This window comes from Zootoca vivipara, chromosome 1 (genome assembly GCF_963506605.1).
Source record: "Zootoca vivipara chromosome 1, rZooViv1.1, whole genome shotgun sequence".
In the NCBI taxonomy this organism is placed as follows: Eukaryota; Metazoa; Chordata; class Lepidosauria; order Squamata; family Lacertidae; genus Zootoca; species Zootoca vivipara.
The window spans coordinates 101,952,412-101,970,984 of NC_083276.1; the positions used below are offsets into that span (position 1 = coordinate 101,952,412).

Genomic DNA, 18,573 nt, shown 5'->3' on the forward strand with positions numbered 1-18,573 from the left:
CAATTGGAGGTGCAGACAAAGAAGATTGGTAGGGGCACCTGTAACTGCTCAGGAGATTCTATTTAAGATTCTCCCTGGACAGTGCACCCACAAAGGCATTATGGCCCAAAGGGACCAATGTATTTCCTGGGCAAAGGCAGACCATGGTTACATGTCCACAGCCAGCCAAACACATCTAACCTAAAACAAGTGGGGGCAGGGGAACATCCCATATTCCTTGCTATTTTATTTTATTCACATAATCCAATTGTGTTTGAGTGAGTCTGAAACTTTCTCTGCCACAAAGACATGCAGTCATTTCATGCAAACATGTAAGTCTTCAATTTGACCATTCTAGAAAGAGGTGTATTCTGCACCTATAATGTTGTTGTTGTTTAGTCGTTTAGTCGTGTCCGACTCTTCGTGACCCCATGGATCATAGCACCTATAATATCTAATCATATTATCACTTCCTCCGGTTTCTCTGAAGAGTCCTTAGCATTTCAATCCTTTTTGTGTGCAGATCACTTTGGATAAAAGACAAGATTAAATGTTTGCAGGCCAGTTTTCTTCTGGCCACCATGTGGTCACGGTGCAGTTGATGGGTGAATGCTGAAGAAAATTACACATATAGCACAACAGCTATGAAACTAAAACAAGGCATTTGTATAGTATGCAAAGTTGCATGTTAAGCAATTTGAAAAATTCTGAAAAACATCCGGAATCATTGGTTAGCTTAATTACTGTATGGTGTTATCTGTTTCTTTAAGTAACCAAGGGCCAAGACAGACAAGATTGATTTGCTTCCTGGATACAACATATATGTAGAAAATTGAATAGACTCTGCATATGCCATAATGTGTCTGTTTAATCTCTGTTGCTTACAGCCAAGGGAATCTGCTGCTTGTGCAGGCTGCAAAATGAACTTGTATGTTTTTGTCACACCTGAGACAGTGTAAATGGAGTTTCCCCTATGGATGCTATATGCACATAAGAAATTAATATTGTGCAAATCGCCCTAAAGTACATAAGCATATATGGAACCCTAAGATCCATAAAAGCCATAGATCATATGGAATATTCTGTAATTAGACTGAAGGTAGAAGACACTCTGTAGAAGCTTTCTTCATATTGAACTCTCCAGCTATGGAATAAATGCAGTGTTGTTCAGTTTGGGACTCAGGTAAAGCAAGTCATTGTTAAATTCTGTAGCAGCCTAGTGATTCTTTAAAGCAGCCTAAATAGTTGAATCATGCCTTTGTGAGAGGCAATTTTTTTTGGCACGCATACCGATTGCACATAGCTAAGTTAAGAAGAAAGATACATTATCCTCTTGATACCTGCTGCTTTGTGTGTGTGTCTATCTCTCTCCCCACCACCACCACCACAACAACCAATGCTTTCTTCAAACATCCACTTTAGCATTTTAGTAAAAATGTGATAATGCCATGCTCTGCTTTTGAGCAACGTGTTCTTTGTTGTGTGGTTTGTCATTTTAAAAGAAACACCTTTAAAAGAAGCAAACTAAAATACTGATTGCCTCATAAAGTTAATTTGCAATTCATGTAGAAAAAAGATTGATTTTATGCCTATGTGTTTAGTGTATGCAATTTTTTAAAGTTACAGTTTGCTTTTTTATGCTTTTTGAGGCATAGGTTGCATTTAATCTAAACTGCTATATTGTATGTAAAGGGTGGTCTCCCATGGCTGAAAATCTGAGTAGAATGTTATTTCAGTTTGCAGTGTATGTATTTAAATTACATGTTTTTAAATGGCATATTCTACTACAAAAAGTCATGGGCACTGCTGTAATTCCCCCCCTTTCTTTTTATCCTAGAAGTGGGAAGCTAAATAATCATTTAGAAGCTGCTATACATGAGGCCATGAGTGAACTTGACAAAATGTCTGGGAATGTGAGTATCAACTGCAGAATATATAACTTATTTAAAGCGGCCAGGGGTCGGGGATGATTCTATCAAAATGATGGTTCTGTTTCTGCAACTGAAGCTAAATCCTACAATTAGAGAGCCATTATAATTTCAGCAAGCCCGGAGAAATAGAAGCTACCATAGATTATTCCTAGCATATGATATGAAGACATGAGACTTGTTGAAGTTTTCTAAAGCCAAGCAGGTTTGCATCTGTCCCAGTGCCTGGATGGGAAACCTCATGGGAACCTAACATACACCACCTTGAGTTCCAAAATGGAAGAAAGGTGGGATATATGAATGTTAAGAAAGCAAGCAAATAAATAAAATGGGACCTTTTAATGACATCTCTTAAGTCTGGAACCACAGGCCTCGTGCTGAAGGTCCCTTATAGTGCAATTGAGTGCATGTCTATCAAGAAGGAAGTTCCTTTGAGTTCAATAAGGCTTAATCTTAGGTAAGTAAATAAAGAATTGCAACTTGCAATATACGTAATAAATTATCAATGGGCCTCAGCCTAGCACGCTTCCTCTTGGCTTGCATACAAATTGTTTGACTTCATCACTCCTACAGTTGGGAAGGGATACACATTTACAGTCGAAAGGAGCGTGGTGGTAATACCATTCAGGGCAGACTCTTAACGTTACCTAGCTGCATCACTGTAGGCAGCTCACTGTCATTCTGTATCCCCACCTCTACTATGGGAATAATTACTTGGGTCTAATGGTGCTCTGCACAAGCATGAAAATGCTTCTGTTTCCCAACTTGGGGTGGGTGCTGATTTCTCCTGACCTCCTATCTGTAGCTTTAGTCCCCCTACTACCAAAATCTGAAACACTATTCTTGGCAAGGGGAGGCCAGAAAGCCCCATTTCATGAACGCAGGTCGTTTATAGGATCTAACCCAACAATAAAGCCTTACATAGTTGTTTATAAGGATTACGGAGATGACGTATATGGGCTGCTTTGAACACAATGAAAAAAATATTCTATAAATAACAAGTATTTCGTTATTATTAACTGGCTTCCAACATTTTCATTGTTATTGTTACCTTTGTGCTTTTTTCAGGTGCACCAAATTCCACAGGGAGACAGACAGCTGAAGCCTCCAAAACCCAAGAGGAGGAAGATCTCTAGATAACATTGAATGTCTTTGTTACTGGTCCAGTACTTATTTAAAAAAAAAACATGCACATATATATATAATATCAGGATGGATAGAGTTCATCACCACAGGGTGCTAAACAAAACAGTGGTACAGTATTCTTATTGGTAAAGAAGGACAAGTTAATCCAGATCTTCAAAAGATTACAGTGTGTGTATAGAACCCTTTTTCTATAATACTTAAATTGTGATTATAAGAAATAGTCCAAATGTTTCTGCAAAATTTTCATTGTGTATATAGATAAAACAGAATTTCATGACGATATCTCAAATGTAAATAATGTACAATATTGTCATGTACAAGCGTACCTAATGCACACTTTATCTTTTATTGTACAAAAAAATAGTGTACAAAATTCTTTGGTTTCTATTGAGTACACATACAAGAGACTACCAGTGTAAAGTGATAAATAAAAATACAGCCTAAATGCTTTTATATAATAATGTAAAAGATGCTGTTTTTGTATTTAACAGCAGTTGAAAAGGCATGATTATGTAATACCTTAATTATGACATAACACTTCTCGCCACTGAGTGTTCATTTATAGTGTCTGTTTGGAATGAACCTTGCCTGGAAGTGTGCTGTACTCCATTTAAGGTCTCTGTAGGAGAGTGCAACTTTGCAGATTCCTAAAGGGATGTGGGATTGCAGGTCAAATTAAGAAGTCAAACACTGCAACTGCTGGTTGCATTTTTATTATTATTTGCCTGAGTTTTAAAGTAGAATGCTGTAGGTTTTTTATTAAGAATATTTAGATAGAATATTTTTAGTCTGCTATTGCTTTAACAGAGTTTCATAGCCACCGGTTTTTAAAATCAAGTTCATCTTATACCACCATTCCTTTTGAACCCCCTCATAGCCTAAATTGGCTAGCCCAATATTTTGAAACAGGGGACATGATTGATTTTAATGTATGGGAGCAATAGCCCAGTTTTAAGAACCATGCTCATTGCTAATTTTGATAAATGCCAGACCTTACAGTTCAGAAAAAAAAGTGTTCCTAAAATTAAAGAAGAACTTTCCGTGGCCAGTTGTGCCTGGGTGTTTTTATGGAGCACAAGTGGTCACTGAATCACCCTGCTGCTGATACGGATGCCCACTGACCAGTATTAATATTCTAGAGCTGAAAGGTGGCTTACAAAACTACTAGCAGCACTGGCCAGGATCCAAAGAACTGCACAACTAGTTCTGTGCACCCAACGGGCCTGTGTTTCTTGAACAGAAAATCTCCTTCCCAACCATATGGGTAACAAACCACTTCAGAACCTGAGTGGACTTACAAAAACAGTTTATGATACAGCATGGGGTCTCTTGTTAAAAGGATATTTGTGTCAAAAAGAATCCAACTAGGCACAGCCAAATCTTTGGATGTACCTCAAAGGTAGCTCTTTGGATCCCAGCCAATGATTTTGTCAGTATTATGTAACATATCAGATTTATTTTATTTAATAAGAATTATTTATACCATTAACAGATTCTTTTATATATATATATATATAAATTTATATGAATTTATATATATATATTTATATATATATATCTATACATATAAATGTGGCAGAAATGTGCAGGTTGAATCTATTAACCAGATTATTTATGTTATGTTAAGTTTGAAAGAAATGTGAAACGTGTGTTAGAAAGCTGATCATACACTACACATACACAAACCTAAAGCTGTGAGGCATTCTCAAAATACCAGTATCTTTAAAAGAAAGCATAACGCAGTGTCACTTTCAGTGTTGGTGCCCCATGTGGCAGCAGTGGCCCTCCCCTTTTCCCCAGGCGGCCCCAAACGTATTCTCTGTTTGCCATGCCTGGGCCCAAGATGGAGTCCTTAGGACCACCTTCTACCTCTTCATCTGGGAGCCACCATTGTGTTGTATTCTGGAACTTGGTTCCTTATAACGGCCTAGTTACCTCTCCTAGCAAAGACTGCTGGTAATCGGCACCATCCATGGCTGGTAACAGCACCAGGATAGCGGTAACCAAAATCTAGTGCTTACACAAGGAGTATTCATTCCCTGCCCACGTCACCTTCTCCGGGGCCATGCTCCATTTTCCTATGTGATAGGAGCACCATTAGCTCCAGAGGGATCTGAGAGAGCAACAGTCCCATGGTCAGCTCTCCTGTGCCAACGCACACAGCACTACCCCTGGGCTAGAAGGCTTGCTCTTATCGCAGGTGGACACAGCCCTTCTCTCTTTTTTTTACACCCCAGCCCGATGGAATGCAATTAGCTACTCTAAGCTACAGTGGCCTGGAGACAGAAACCCTTCCTTCTGCTGGGTAGGTTCATTTTGTCTTTTGTGTAATGGCAGGGCAGCCTGCCATAATCCTACATGAAAACTCATGTGAAGTGATCTTTTGTGTAGTTTAGTTAGCACTCTTTTATTTTTTTTGTTACGAGTTGATGTGTTTGTTATGTTTAAAGAGTTAATGTCCATTTTTTCGTACCAGCCTGCTTTCTGCTCTCGTCTAAACAGATGTTTCTATTCATGAATACTCATGTGCGTGCGTGTGTGTATGTGTGTGTTTGGGTGAGTGTGGATGTATGTTTATATTTAGTTCTCCCCCCCCCAAGTTTTTTTTGTCCCTAAAACTGAATTTTGACATTTTTAACTAATTAGGTTTGTACTTTTCTCACCAATGTATACTTTACATTAGTAGACTATGTAAAGTATTTTTGTGCACTTGATTTCATTGGTTAATATTGGCATTGATGTGGGTGCTAGGAATAGTTTGTTTCAGTCCATATAGATTATTTTTCTTCCTCTTCAGAGTTTTTATGGTTTTATGTAAGCAGTTAATGTAAATATTGTGAGCATTACAGGTCATGCAGTGTTGTAACATTTTAAAAAAATGTTGCACCTACTTTACAATTAAAACGCTGGTCACTCGTACTTGAATTTTGCCCATAGAGCCATTTCTTTCTCTTTGCATTGAAGCATAAATTACTTTTTTTATTGAGGCCCAACCCTTCTTTCTACGCTTATTTTTTTGTTTAACAAATCTATATTTTTCTAACAAAAGATTTTAACATTTAATTCTTTTTGCCAACTTTCTAACTTATGATGAGATCCTCCTATATTTAGAGAGTGAGAAAATAACCCTCATTTTGGAAAGTGGAATAATTGAATTCTGCAACTTGGCCCAGTGACAGAAATCACAAGTGGGAAACTAAACTTGGGCCCCATAAGATTAATTAGCCTCTCATTAGATCGATTAGTGGATGTTTGTGTGGTGTTTTGAGGATATAAAGTGGTAACTATCCTCATGTGTCTATTTATTTATTTATTCTTGGTGGGTTGTGATAAAATTATATAAAAATCAAAGGAATTATTCTTCTTTCTATCATGGAGCTTTATGAACACCATATAATTATTTATATTTATGAAAAGGGTTTAGTTCCTAAAACCAATCATTTAGGCTGAAAGTGATTGCTGACAGTAGTTATGAAAATAATATCTAAAGGGGAAAGTTAATACATGTCCCATATCAGTTATGGCCACAGCCTAAGTTTGGGGTTTTGAGTTATAGTTTTATATTTAAATTTACCAATGCCATTGTGCATACAACTTGCTAATTACGCAATATTACTGTGGATTCCCTGAATATTAATGGTATATAGTATCATGGTGGACTGAATTACCTTTTATTAGCTACAGTTTGTATTTTGGTACATAGGGTTTTTAATATGAATATTCCAGAAGAGCAGTAGCATAAGAATGCTTTTCTATTTTAAAAGAACCCCATTCTAGTCTTACTAAGAGTTAGATTTTTTAAAAAAGAAACAATATCAGTTTTGTAAAAATTTGATAAAATTGTCAATATTATGATTAAATCACACAAAAAGCCTCACTGTTATGTTCTCTTCCGGAAGGGGGCCATGTTTGCACAACACCAGGCTGGGAGGGGGGTACATGTCCCTGACTTAAAATGGGGTGTATGTTGTACTATTTTAAAAAAACACACATAAAATTAACACAGAGTTAAATATATAATCCTCAGATAATTTGCTTATGATAGAAAATCTGGGACACAGCACTCAGTTCTCCTGTTGTGTCCAGATGTTAATAAAGACTCATGAAATAGTGTACCCAGCAGGTCCATTTAGAAATAAGATTGCATGATGGCTGTATATTCTGCACTGGTCATCTGTAGTTAAAACATAGAATTCTCAATTAATTCCCCCGCGACTGGGTGTATATTTGTGAAGATCACAGTTGTCCTGAAACTGATAAAAAAACCCAAAGTGCATTATTTTGTATCTGCAATCCATTGCATCCTACACATTTTAGGCAATATTTAAAACCTGTTACTTTGACAGCTAATACTCAATCAATGAAGCTGTGCAGCAAGCGTGGTAGTTACATTTTACTTGATTGGATAAAAGGTCCATTTAATTTAGCACCAACAGTGACCTCACAGGAAGCTCATAGGACTTGATGGAAAGTCCTGTTTGTCCCTGGTCTAGCATGTTTCACCTTCTGATGTTCCATTTTTAAGCTTTTTTTAGGGGTGGGGTGGGGAGAATTATAGCCATTGAAAAATAAATCCTCCATGAATTGGTCTAATACTCTTTTTAAAAAGGCATATAAGCCAGCACCACATCTTCTGGCAACAAATTATGTGTTACTTGAAGAAATACTTAGATTTTGCTTGTCCTTAATCCATTTTGTTCAGTGACCCCTCATTCTAGTATTTTGATGCTGTGTAGGGGCAGGGAGACACATTCTAGAATTGGAAAGAATTGTGCTAGTTTAATATATCTGAGTTTTGAAATGGTTGACTAACCCCATTCTACCTAGCCTTAAAGATTTTTGCCAATCCTGATAATGTATCAAAAAGTTTGGATAAGCAGAAACTCCTATCCCAATGTCCGTTGCCTCCATAATACTGGATATATCCTTACCCAAGACACTGGCACCAGCCAGGCTACAAAGATTGTCATTACTCACTGAGAAAAAGGATGACTTCTAAATGCAAAACTAAAACACTAAGTTATTTATTTCTCATTAAAACATCCATGGAAAGCATATGAATCTTTTGATGTCTCTAATTAAAATGGATTTGCTTTCCAATTGTACAAATGAAAAATACAAGAAAGTAAGATCTAGCTACCCCTTTCCTGTCAATTAATTGGGGGGGGGGGGATCAGGTGAATTTTCTTATAAGCCACAGAGTAATCTGCTGTGTTTTGACTTTATGGTGTAACTTATTAGATAAGAAAGCAATAAAGGAAGAGGTCATAAATACAAAATGGATAAAAGGAAATCTGCAATGTGCAAGTTTGCCAAAGATTCATTCTCAAGTTCATATCACTCAATTATAGACACCACAGGACTGAAAAAAATTAAGCTGTGCTATTATATTTCAATACACGTTATCCAGATATTTTGGTTCTAATTCATCCCTCCACTCTCTACAAATGGACATAATCTTCCTCATTCACTTTAAGGTTGAGAACATCTCACTGTTTGAAATTCACATTCAGTGCTTTCCCAATAATGAAGTAAATGAAGAAAGCCGTACTAACAAATGAACTCAGCATAGAGCTCAATAGATTTGAATTGGGCTGAATGTCTCCTGGAATGAATTTCATATCCCAACAAGGAGTTGCAGATCTTTTTGAACTACTCGTGTATGTACATAAGATTCCTTTTTATCCAGGTGTTCTGGGATTCCAGAACCAGAGTGAATTGGCAATGCAGAAGATAAATGTCTTCATTCTCTTCCAACTCAATCTTGTCGTGATGCTTCATGGCATTACTGGATGGTGTCTAAATAACTGCAGGTAAGTTATCTGAGGGTTATATAAACAAAAATTCTGTTTGACTAGAGAGTTTCTTAGTTGGTTAATTGCCTACTTGACGTGCCTCTTTGTTCTTAATTGCAAGGGTTCCAACCTCCAGCATCAGGATTATAAGCTACATGGACCCTTATTGTTGCTGGAACTCCTGTTCCATTCCTAATGACCAAAATAATAGGGAATGCAGGGTGATTGACCCCTTAACAATTGCATTGATTGACTTGGCCTGAGACCCACTCCATGGGACAACTTTGATCAGAGGCACTCAGCACAGACCCTCTGGAATGCCGTAGCTGAGTCTTATGGTATCCCGTCAGCCTAGCTCCCAGTGGCATACTTTTTAACAGCAGCTGGGCCTTTTAGTAAGTGCCAAAATACAATGTACTATGTGCTTGGTCAATGTGCATGTGGGTTACAGGTTGTGTTGCTATTCTGATGGTACATTCAGTTTTAGTACCTTAATATTAGCAAGGTTTTATTTTATATATTAATAAATTACATCTCAAGATAGTAATAAATAAGTTTTAGAGAACAAAGCAATTACAGGAACAGTGTAGAGAGAGTGTTATAGCTCTGAGCCTATGGCTTCTTATAAAGATGCACCTAGAGCATCTATGGAAGGAATCCTCTTTACAGTTACTGGGTACTCCTGATCTAGCCAAAGGTAATCATTTTGAAGTCTCATTGGTTTCAGCGGGAGACATTTCAACATGAGCTTAACTCTCCCATTTATTTCAATGGGTCTTTTACTACTTTGTGCTCTGTTAGTTTGCGAAGAAACTTTTTAGAAATAAAATACATTAAACGACTAATGAGGACATTCAGTCTGCCGTCAGTGAAACACACAGTGTTATCTTTCAGATACTCAAATGGAATGTGAGAGAGTATGCCGGAAGATGCATTTTATGACACATTAAATATAAATAAAACAGCTCACTAACATATTTGAAGGACAGAGTGCGTTAATAGGAATTTTCCAGGTAGTTAAGGATATGTTGCAGTTAGACTTCATAGTATTGATATATTGAGATAAGATGACAAGGCTCAGAGACACCGATGCAGACTGTTGACTAATGGAGAGAGATGGTGGAGGATAATAGTGATATAATGTTTTTTTTAAAAAAAAAATTCTGTATCTAAATGGGAGGACCTCTAGATATGGAAGTAGTATGAAGGAAGTAAAAACAAATTTTTGAATTGTTATCCTTTTATCATGTAAGCTGCCTTCAGAATAAAAATAGGTTTGGGGGATTTAAACCTTGCAAGAGCATTGTTTAGGCAAAATTAGAGATTTTCGAAGGAAGCATATGAATGGAATCTATTCAAGGCCATTAACAACTGGAAATCACTACTAAGCTATACTTTATGTATTTGTGGCCAACAAACATTCAGAGATATTATGATTGGATCCATCGAGAAGGGCTTTTTCTCTTTTGGCACAAAATCCCTGTATGAAAAAAGAGAACTGATATCCAGAGTTGTGTTTTAGGTTGCATAAAGCAATACACGGTCATTCACATAAAGTCACACAATGTCTCCACTAGCTCTTGGACAATAGTTTACAGAATAGCACTATCACCAGAATTTCTGGTGAATTTTTATTACATGTTGCTGTCCATTTATTCCATTTTCAGGAGCAGTTCTTTTATCTGCTGCTCTCTGTAAGCTGTTTACTAGCAGTGTGCACCAATTAAAAGAACTTTGTAAATCAGCCTGATTCGGCTCAAATCAATATGGAGGTTATATGATACAACTTTTTTTTTCAGAAAAGGAACATCTATAACAGTTTTTTAATTTTTTGCAAAATTCAATGAAACTTGCATGCAAAACTCTTCAGTGGATATCTAAGCACATCCATGAGATGTTTTGCTGTCCAAATGTATCTCCACACAATTGTTTGGGGAAGTGACAGTTGTGGGAGCCTAGGCTCTGATTCTTTAAGCAAGTTTTCATAAAAACAATTCAACAAACATTGCTGGGGATGATTGCCCCAGAAAGCATTTAGTGGAAGTACAAGAACTTAATGATCTTCATCAAAAAGTGTGTCCTACTTAAAAATCTCATGTTGTTACTTTTAATTTATCTTGTAATGTGATGAACTGTGTGTTTGTGTCTTTGCAATATTTTATTTTATTTTTATTTTTTATTTTGCATTGCTTTGAGAAAATGCCACAAGTGGAGATGGAGGCCTTCATGAAATTTGAATGTTAAGTTACCAACCATTTTTATGTGTGTATTTTCTGCAGGTAGCCATGGCCATTAAGCAATATCAAAGCCGGTATAACAGATACTATTAGAGCTTACACTGTGTGACTGCAAGTATAAATATCCAAGGTCACAGGAAATTACCCAATTGAATAACAAGGCAAGGCTGTGCTGTTGAAAGGGCACTGGAGATGAGAAGGCAAGTTGAAAGAGGAACAAGGGTGTGGCAATGAGAAGACAGCTATTTTTATGGCTAGAAATTGCAATCTGAAGCTGTAAGAAATGGCCTAGATGACAAAGGAGCCGTTGCTGCCATTTCATAATTTCATTTATTCTTGAAAGTTGTGATAGTGCTTTTAACTGGCCTGGTGTAACTTGGTGTAAGATGACGCTTGTGCCAAATCATGAGCCAATCAATTCAGCTCCAGGTTAGGCTCAGAAATCTCTGGGACCACATCCAGCATTTAACTCAAAAAGGAAATTTTACTTAATAAAAGAGAAAGTAGTTAATTTTGTCTTGCAATTGGCCTTCTACATGCAAGGTCATTTTTTTTCTCCTCCTTCCCAATATGCAAGTTGTATGCCGTTCCATAGCGTGAGAAGGTAGAAGATACGGTAATATTTTCAGTATTGCAGTAGTATTGCTTCAAATGCTTTTTTCTTTATTCCCCATGAATTGATAAACACCAAAGATTGTGCCTGTATTGCTAGAGTGTGCAGCTTCTTAGACTGTGATTTGATAGGAGCTCCTCACAAATTAGGAAAATGCAGCCCAGATACTGCAAGTTCCATGGTGGTATATTTGTTGCAATGCGGAGCCCCAAAGGCAAGCCCAGTCATGAAGCCAGGAGAAAGAAGTTGTCTTTTCGGGGAGATTTGAGGTGGCAGAATTTGCACTTGGTGATGCTTGTTTTTTTGAAAGTACAAATAAAAGAGTGCCTCTTCGAGTTCCACAAGCACAGTCACCATGGCAACCCTGCATATAATGCTAGCATTGCAACCCTACCAATACTATCAATTTGGAGCATTTTCCAGGGGTCCGCCACTTTCTTTAGCTTTTACTGCTTCCCTTGCCTGTTAAGAGAAAGCATTGCTAAAGGGAGAGAGAAACAAGGAAAAGGAAAAGAATAGGAGAGCCAGATTGGGAGAGACAAATGGTGGCCTGCCGCCAGCACGTAAAGATGAGGCTGCTACGCCTGCTTCCTTTGCTCTTTACATTTGCTCTGAGGTGCACACAGGGGTGGGGGGAAACAGCTTGAGAAATTGTTGCATCTTTTAGATTTGGCTTCTTAAACTCACCTCCCTTTCTTAGGGACTATAGCTGTATGTATGTATGTTTTCTTTTTTTATCCCACCCTTTCTTCCAAAGGATGCTTGCATGCAGCAGGTCCAAATTCAGATACTGCCTTCTGCAGGTCCCAGGAAGCAACACATTTTCTTCAGAATATGGAAGATCTGGCAATCAACAACAGAAGACTAGATCAGGCATAGGCAACCTTGGCTCTCCAGATGTTTTGGAACTACAACTCCCATGATCCCTGAACAATGGCCCTGTTAGCTAGGGATCATGGGAGTTGTAGTTCCAAAACATCTGGAGAGCCAAGGTTGCCTATGCCTGGACTAGATGAAGCACTATTTCATATATTCTAACTTTATTTTTCTTTCAGTGTTTTGCTCCTGCTCCAAGCTTGCTTTACATTTCCCCTCAGTCAAAGGGAAGGAGTTCCTGCCTTCTCTTTTCCTTACTGTAGCAGTGTTGCTTTGCTTGTCTTCAGGTGTTCTTAACTGCTGTAATGCTGGGACTTAAAAAAAGGGAAATCCTTGTTTCTACCCTTTGAACCATGAGCCAAGGACTGCCCTTTCAATTGCAGGAGCAAAGGTCCATTGTGACAATGCTACAACTAAGTATGAAGCAAAGCTGTTTGGACAGCACAGTAAGAATAGCAGATCCAGTGCCTGCCAGCAGTGCTACGGTGCCCAAAAAAATTATGAATCCAAAGCACAGATCTTCATAAGCATTCATGGACAAATGTAGACAGACATGGGGACAGCACAATTTGAAACTGACTTTCACCAGAATTTCGTGTTGGAGTGGATATGGTGATATGATGTCTTTCGGTGGGCAGCCTCCCAGTGGCATGGATATGTCATTCAGTATAGCTCAAAAGTTTATTTTATTTTTATTGACTAGTTTAAAAAGAAAAAGATGGCGACCTGATTACTCATGGTTTGTGTGTATTCATTCAGAAATTTATATTTATGGATGGCAAGCATAGTCTTAAGAGGCATTTCCTCCATGACAGAATGTGGGAGATGCCTCTTCGAATATGATGGCTGCTATGATGCATGGATACATCATCTGAAAAACAAAGGAAAGGCATGCCTCTTGATTTTGAACTATTGTTTTTACCCATATGTAGATATAATTTAGTATAACTGGAGTATCAACTAAATCTCGCCCAATTAATCAACTAAGAGATAGTCGGATAGCAGTCCATAATTTGAACATCTTGGCTTCCCCCCCCCCCCCAGGCAAAATGCACTGGCAATATGGATCATTTCCATCCATCTCCCGTTCTATCAAGATAGCTGTGCAAATTGTCTATAAACGGATGAGGATTCTAAAGTATATTTTCAATGTTAACATAGTTTACATCCCATGTTGTTTGTCCTCCTCATTAATATTTATTGCTTTTACTAACAGAACAATGAATTGGCAAATTGTGCTAGAACTTGCCAAGGGAGAAGCCCTCCAGCCCGACTCTCCAAGCACAAAGTAAACATAATTAAAATTAAAGTTCTCCCTAAGCTCTTGTATGTCCTTAGGAAAAACTCCTTGGAGATAGTTAATACAATTCGGCTATAAAAAGTGATAATCTCTGGTGTGTGTCTCTGTTGGGTATTATTTCATATAAACAGAGTAAACAATAGGGGGATATTATGCTGTAATGGGGAATAAATTAAAAGACACTTTGTCTGAATATAGTCATTATATATCATTTGTATAGTGCTGTATGAAATTGCTTCACAATTTGTATATCACTGTATGAAATTGCTTGACAAACTTTCTTTTTCACTCTTAGCAAAACAAAAACAAAACAAACAAAATCTTTGGAAGATGTTGATGGCTATGCAGTGAGTCTGGTGAAGCAGGGTTTTAACCTAGATGGGCCCAGGCTTGTAGTAATGCATTGTCTCTGTTTAGCTGAGTATGAAAACATATCTTTTTTTAAAAAAAAAAAAATACAGAATAGGTAAGTTAAAATCACTGTGAATAACAGTATACCAACATTTGGGAGGGGGAATATGTCTGAAATACAATGCTTACGAGTTTAAATCTGTATACTAATATTTATTTGGGTATTTTCATGTTTATGTAACCAAAACCACACCACTGACACAATGAATGAGTGTTGGCAGACTTGGAGAAGCCATGAGGTAGCCTCTAGTTCCCTAAGCAGCAGGAGGGGCAGAACTCCAAATGACCCATAATAACTCAGTGGCACGTAATGTTGAGACAACTGAAGCCCTACTTTGGGCATTCATTTTTCAATTGTGTATGGGAGAACAGGGTTGCACTGGCAAGCCCCACCCCTTCCAGTGCATCATTTCCCCTTCTTTACAGCCCTTGTTGAGTTTACCAGGGTTCTAAATCATTGGGCACACAAGTAAAAGAGACTCAGTTCAGAAGAATGCCCTACAAGCTCAAGAAGGACTAATAAAATAGGCATCATTGATGCACCAGTGAGGGCAGGGCTTGTAAGCACTGCTTTATATCATTGTTATCACATGAGAGAAATGAAAAGCCCAAATAGGACTTGTCATGCAGGCATGGGGGGGGGCAGAGTGGAGAGAACCCTGAGAATCAGGTAGAAGGTAAGGACATAGAATGGAATGGCTTGAGCAAGAGGACAGATACACATAATTAAAGGTCAGAAAGGGCCAATCTCCTCCTTTTTATTTGTTAAATTTGTATACAGTGGTACCTCAGTTTACAAACACAATTGGTTCCAGAAGTCTGTACTTAACCTGAAGTGTACTTTCCCATTGAAAGTAATGGAAAGTGGATTAATCCGTTCCAGACGGTCCATGGAGTCCCGGTACTCAAACAAGCGTACTTAACCTGAAGTGAACTTTCCCATTGAAAGTAATGGAAAGTGGATTAATCTGTTCCAGACGGGTCTGCGGAGCACTCAACCTGAAGCGTACTTAACCTGAGGTATGGGTGTAATTGGTTCCGGAAGTCCGTACTTAACCTGAAGCGAACTTTCTCATTGAAAGTAATGGAAAGTGAATTAATCCGTTCCAGATGGGTCCGCAGAGTACTTAAACTGAAAATACTCAAACCAAGGTGTACTTAAACCGAGGTATGACTGTACTGCCCTTCACCCAAAGATTGCAGGGTAATTCACACTGAGTAGCTATTTTTTCAGTGTCCCTGGAGATGAAAGCAGAAGCGACCTAGGGATTGGTGAAACCAGCCCCTGCCAGAGGCGCAGGCCCAGAGTGGGGCACAAATATCACCTATCAGACTATGGAGTATATGATGTATATGTGTGTGGCACTGCAGCACAAAGGAGTGCATTTTTTCCCCACCCTCCTCGTCTTGCCCTCGCTCGGTACACTTTGAGTACTTGGTTGTGTAAAATAGTATGTGTAAAATGGTAAAGTGATTTTTTTTGGGGGGGGGCACTGATACAGCTCCTTGGCAAGGGTGCAAGGGACCCTGGGTATGCCTCTGGATGAAAGACAAATCTGCCCTTACCGGTAGGTATCAGTAGAGGAAATTGAAGGGCTTAGTGTACCTGGGATTGTTCCCGTGCCAACAAAAAAATCACAGAGGAAAGGGGAGGAAGCCAAACAGAGAAAGAAGCCAAACAAGGATTGAGCATTCTCACTGGTTATGGGAAGCTGTTTTTTATAGAAACCCACTGGTTTATATTAAAACCCAAATTACTGTTGAATTACTGTTGTAAGTCACAACCAGCATCCAAACTCTGGATTTTCCAACCACCACCCCTTCTGAGATAGATACACATTCATTCATAATTTTATTTGTATGCTACTTTCCCACACAAAAAAATATTGTGCTCAAAGTGGCTTGCAACAAAGAAATCAGGAATCTCAAAAACAGCCATTGTTAAATGTAAAAATAATAATATAGGTACAGATACAGACAGTGTTACTTTTCTCAAAAAAGAGGTGCCAGAACTCACCATGAACACCTCCCTCGTTCTATTAGAATGGCAATGGCACCCACTTGAGAGGTGCCGGAACTGAGCTCCAGCAAGTTCTGGCTGAAAAAAGCCCTGGATACAGATACGCACTAGATTTTTTTGGGTGAGTCGATTTTTGTTTGTTACAGCGCAAATGTTTTTAAAGGGGATTGCTCACAGGTTAGCAGGATTACAGCTTTGATTGCTTTTCAGATTCAGCTCTCAGATTTTATTTATCTATTTTATTGTCTCCATTGTCTTTTCCCACCATTAGCAAGAGACGGTCTTGCTACTGTTAATGGTTTTTTTTTGCTTTTACATAGTTGCACAGCCATAATAAGACACCAGTTTTAAGTGGGAGGATCGAAAGCATAATCAAAGAAGTCAGCAAAGAATATTATTTATGTAGTCCAGCATTTTATCTATAAAGATTGTACCAAGAGCATGAGGAATCCTATATCTTGCAGTATTTATTTGCATAGCATCCAAATACCTTGAGGGTTGTAAAACAGATAACAACTGTTACCTGACTTCAGTGCAAATATAGCCGTGCCACATTCCTCCCCTACAGACTGTTTTTAATTAAGTAGATTTCAATTAATTATGGAATATGCCCAGCAGGACATTATTAAGCAAAACAGAGATATTGGAATGGAATGATTTTGTGGGAATACAACTTTTCATGTCCCATGTTCCATTCCAGTTCATGTTATAAGCCTGTTTGTTTGAAACGTAAAGAGTCATTGCCATCAGGAAAAATAGGTTCCAGCTAATCAGAGATGTTACTTCTTATGCTTTACTCCCTGTGTGTCTGCACTAAAATGTTTGTGTATTAACAGCAGCTTGGCTTGTGTATATATCAGTCACAGGACAGCTGGAGTAATGGATATTTTGCAAGCTGCTCTCCCCTCAAGTAATTATTAGGCGTCTCAGGAAACTGGCTTGCTAAAGGGCTGGTCAAGGGAAAGCAATTGGAAATGTGTTGTTTTTTAAACAGGTGTGGATAGCCTTCAAGTTTGTGAGATCTGGTTTTGGACTAGAACCCCAACTCGTGCTAACCAGAGTCAGAGCCAAAATACTTGTTGAGGGGTGCAGAGCTATTAACTTCACCACTGGGATTACCTGCATTCATGGCTACAATTCTGGAATCCTAGCAGCCTAATTAAGAAAAGAGAAGGGAGGAGCCTTTTTCTTTTTAAAAAAATGTGGGAGTCAGAAACCCTTGTTGATCTACTGCAGATCACACAGAAATTGACAAGCAAATTCCCATCTACTTTCTGCCTATTACTAGCCTGCTGCTCTAGTAGGAACACTGAGGGGTAGACAAGGTGGTGCCCTTCTCATGTTGTTGGACTACAACTCACATCATCCCTTAGCATTGGCTGGGGCTGATGGGAACTGAAGTCCAGTGCCACCTTATTTTTATTTTATGTATTCACTTAGTAGTCACTTGTCACCCAAAGGTCCCCAAGTCACACACACACACACACACACACACACCACAAGGTAATAAAAATGCAGGGGATTATACAATACATCAATATATTGTCTAATAACATATATGAAAAAGCAAAAACATAACACCTGGAAATAGATATGCATGCAATAAGGATAGAGAAATCCAGTGATTTAAAATGGGTAACATGTTTTTTTTCTGGATTTATCAGAAGTTCCTAAGTTGTTGCTTTCCCCCCTCTGGGCCAGTTAACACACTCTTGCTTGGAGTGATTGTCTGTCAACATATTGCCTCCCCCACTAGCCACCATTGACAAGGAACTTTCACAGAACTGATTTGTGATGCCCATTTTACTCAGCCAGGCGCACACATCATTATAGTTGCAGCTATCATGAGATGATAGTTATGTGAGTTGGTCCCACGTCATCCCTAGAAGTAATTCCAATAAGGCACTTCACATGCACATCTGTGCCAAGGGCTTCCAAGTACCTTACTTTGACAGCCTATATAACTTTCAGAAGCTTCAAACTTTCTGTATTGGCAATGCTATATGGTGCCTGAGCACTGGCAGATGCCTGCAACAAGATCCCTTTTGGCTATTCCATTATGCCGCTTTGCATTATAAAACTTTAATGTCAAGAAATCAACTTTCAATAGAAGGCTTTTCCATTAACTAGGCAACCCTGGAAATTATTAACCCCGATCAGCCTAGGTTGGTACTCAGATAATGGGGGTGGGGAGTTAGCAAAGGAAAAGAATCTGTCCTTGTTAGAGGATGATGGCAAGAAGGGAGAGAGGTGGCTGCTGTAAGTCAA

General features: G+C 38.4%; 1 protein-coding gene across 7 annotated transcripts in view; it reads left to right on the top strand.

Moving 5' to 3' along the window:
- The window catches only part of MBD5 (methyl-CpG binding domain protein 5), a 100,079-nt gene extending 95,072 nt beyond the window's left edge, over positions 1–5,007 (top strand). For all 7 annotated transcript variants that reach the window (XM_060279649.1, XM_060279646.1, XM_060279641.1 and 4 more), the window contains 2 exons: positions 1,817–1,892; positions 2,976–5,007. In XM_060279649.1, the coding sequence (XP_060135632.1) occupies positions 1,817–1,892; positions 2,976–3,047 (148 nt within the window). In that variant the 3' untranslated portion in view covers positions 3,048–5,007. The remainder of the gene's footprint in view (positions 1–1,816; positions 1,893–2,975) is intronic.
- Positions 5,008–18,573: the final 13,566 nt, after the last annotated feature.